Source organism: Octopus sinensis, linkage group LG16 (genome assembly GCF_006345805.1).
Source record: "Octopus sinensis linkage group LG16, ASM634580v1, whole genome shotgun sequence".
NCBI classification, from domain to species: domain Eukaryota; kingdom Metazoa; phylum Mollusca; class Cephalopoda; order Octopoda; family Octopodidae; genus Octopus; species Octopus sinensis.
The window spans coordinates 42,537,163-42,540,238 of NC_043012.1; the positions used below are offsets into that span (position 1 = coordinate 42,537,163).

The window sequence follows — 3,076 nt, forward strand, 5'->3', positions numbered from 1 at the left end:
AGATTTGTTTGTAAATTATGTTATAAAGAAAAACAGTATTAAGCAGTATTGTTCTTCTATTCCTTCCGAAAGTAGGGAAGGCAACTTAAGATATGTTTCCGTTCTATCACATCAGCTCAGCATCTATTTTTATCGGCTCCGAATGGCTATAGGAGCGAAGTTTGTTAAAGGAGGATTTGAACGATGGAACAATGGAACGTTGGAATGAAGCTAAACTACTAATTTATTAGAGAAGTGAGATATCTTACATCTCCCCACCTATGTTAACATGAAAAGGGGAAAAAGGAATATTAAAATGAGCGCGATGACAGCAGTGACAATGATAAACGATAGGCGATAAAAGAGTGAAGCATCTGCTTAGAAAGGTAACGCGTCTAACTAAATTCCTTACAGAATTTCCTTAACATTGTTCTTCGATAACGTGAGCTTAAATCCTGCTGGCATTGACATCTATTTCTTTCGTTCACTCGGGGATTAATGAAATATTATTATAACACATTTAATCTGTCAATCTACAGTGTGTTTTAGCTTGCACATAATTTGTAGGTTTTATTTTAAATTTAAACCACAAATTATAGCGGAAGGATACAATCAACTGAAATAAATTCATTATATCACCGAAATTCATTTTATTAACTGCGGAAGGATATAAAATAAAGAGGTATCAGGCAGAACTTGAACGCAGAACAGGAAACTACATAAATGATAAGATAATAATTGAAATGAAGGTAAACTCGTTAACGAAGAAAAATAACTGAAATAAAGGTAAATTCTTTAACGAACAAACCGGTTTTATACTTTTTGACATTTTAAATTTATTTAACATTTATTATTACATTTCAATCTATATTTTTATAGAGTGGTCGTCTTTACATGTATAAAATAGACTATATTGAAACTATTATAATTATTATGTAATAAGTTAAAAATATCTAAATGTTATCTGAGTTGAACTTGTTTGATGTAAGATTATGTATTAAAGCTGAAGAAATTTACTTGGTGGTAGAGTCATTGTGAAACTCACATGCAAACTAGTAATATTCAATGTTGCTTCGTAATAGTTTGATTTGTGTACGTATATAGCACTGGTTATATTCCACCGCCAAAATGGAACCAAACACAAAACCGGTATCTGAGAGCACCGTGTGTGAGTGGCTATATATATAGATATATACTTGTATGGGTTGAACAGACAGAACACAACAAGGAGAAAAATTTAGACGAAAGCAGAATAAAGGGGAAACTAGGCAAAAACTTAACGGACGGGAAATATAGACAAAGACTCGATGCACGGAATATTCGCAGCCGAGTTTTCCTCGTCAGTTAATTACCCAACATATCATAGTGGTTTCGCGCCACTACCATTGAGGTCACTCAATCTTGGAGGCACCATATCCTATATCCTATATAAAGAAAGACGTGTGTATATATGACTGTGTGTATGTATGTGAGTGAGTGTGAGCTGTCAGTTTCGTTTAATATTTAATATCCATTGAATATCATTAACAGGATAGGATGTTACAACCAGCTGCATTATTGCCCACAGAATTCGTAACTTGTTCATATTATAAATCAATGGTGTATGATATTTGTGTGTGTGTGTGTGTATCTATGTATGTATTTATGTATTTATTTATGCATGCATGTGTGTGTGCGTTGTTAATCAATACTTAACATCCAATACCAAGAAAATTTTTGATATTTCTCTCAGTAAAAATCGGTTGTGGATGTCGCATCCATCCAACAAGATCAGATATACTGATTAAGTACACATTATCGAGGTCTAATAGAAATTTTATAAACGCATCAAGGGCCCCAAAATTCGCTTTATTTTTTTTATTAAACCAGTATTTTCTCAAGCGTACACCAAAGGGCATTTTAGATTTGTGGGCAATGAAGAAATTACTAACGAGGTTGTCAAAGGTTTCTAACGATGTATGGGAATCATTAAAACAGTCGTCAATATAATAACATGATTTAGAAGTTTTAAAATTCGAATAAAGAATTGAAGGAATTTCCCACAGTACTTCTGATTCCTTTGTTTTGAACCGACAACTACTATTTTGGCAATTTTCATCCCAACCAAATTCTAATGTAAATGGCCATATTTCTTGTTCTCTGACGCTTGACGGTCTAATTACAATAGAAGAATCATACGCCATATTGTATTTTTTTAAACTGTCCAGTTGTTTATGCCATTTTGATGTGTCGTGAACGTTTCTCCAGCCAGTTACATATAAATCAGAGATTCCTGCATAGCGTTCGAGTAATTTCTTCTGAACAGGTATTTCAAGGTGCTTCATGAAGGGATCGACAATATCATTGCTAAGACCATACAGTGCTATTTCATGTCCAGCTTTATAGAGCCAATTAATCTCTTTGTAATCTGACGCCAGACCAGTTATAAAGATCGTGGCACGAATATGACACCCATTCTCGTTGGTTCTGTCCTGTGAAAAAAGATGGGCTATTTTCTTGCGGGTGATCTTGTCAACAATTCCGTCGAACGTGAAATATACGAACTGGGGTATGTTCCTGCTATCAAAACTAGGCTTTCTTCCAAAACACCAGCATGTAGGAAGTTTACAGTTAACATTCTGCTTGCACATATTTAAATCTTGATTGCCCATACCGAGGATTAGCTCTGAATGCCCTATAAATTTGCTAAACTTTCGTCTCCATGATACATAATTTAACGGAGAAAGATTTTGCCTCTTTGCATTCGGTGATTTACCGTGAGCAAGAAGGCCTCTATATCGCAGTAGATCCCGCTTCCTTCTAGACAGCGAACTGTAATAACTACAATTTGTCAGGGATTTCTTTTTCATAGTCTGCTGTTGAGTTCTTTTGACGCTAGCATTTTCGCTTATGAATGAAGAATTACAATGAGGTTTTACCAAGTTTTTGGAAATAAAATTAAAACTAAACGCTTGTGTAGTTTTAGAATAATTTCCGATGAATGTTGGATTTTCTACAGAAGTATTGTATGTCAGTATAGCAACGCACTTTTCTTGCTCTATTGAATTAAATAATAATGACAATGACCTGTATCTAAATTTTAAAAATGATGGCTTGG

The 3,076-nt window shown here is 34.2% G+C and overlaps 1 protein-coding gene across 1 annotated transcript; it reads right to left on the reverse strand.

Annotated features, from left to right (window-relative positions):
- Positions 1 to 1,670: 1,670 nt before the first annotated feature.
- LOC115220319 (chitin deacetylase 7-like) lies at positions 1,671 to 2,828 on the reverse strand. The gene has a single exon (XM_029790421.1). It carries the CDS (start codon positions 2,826 to 2,828, stop codon positions 1,671 to 1,673), a length of 1,158 nt encoding a protein of 385 aa, XP_029646281.1.
- Positions 2,829 to 3,076: the final 248 nt, after the last annotated feature.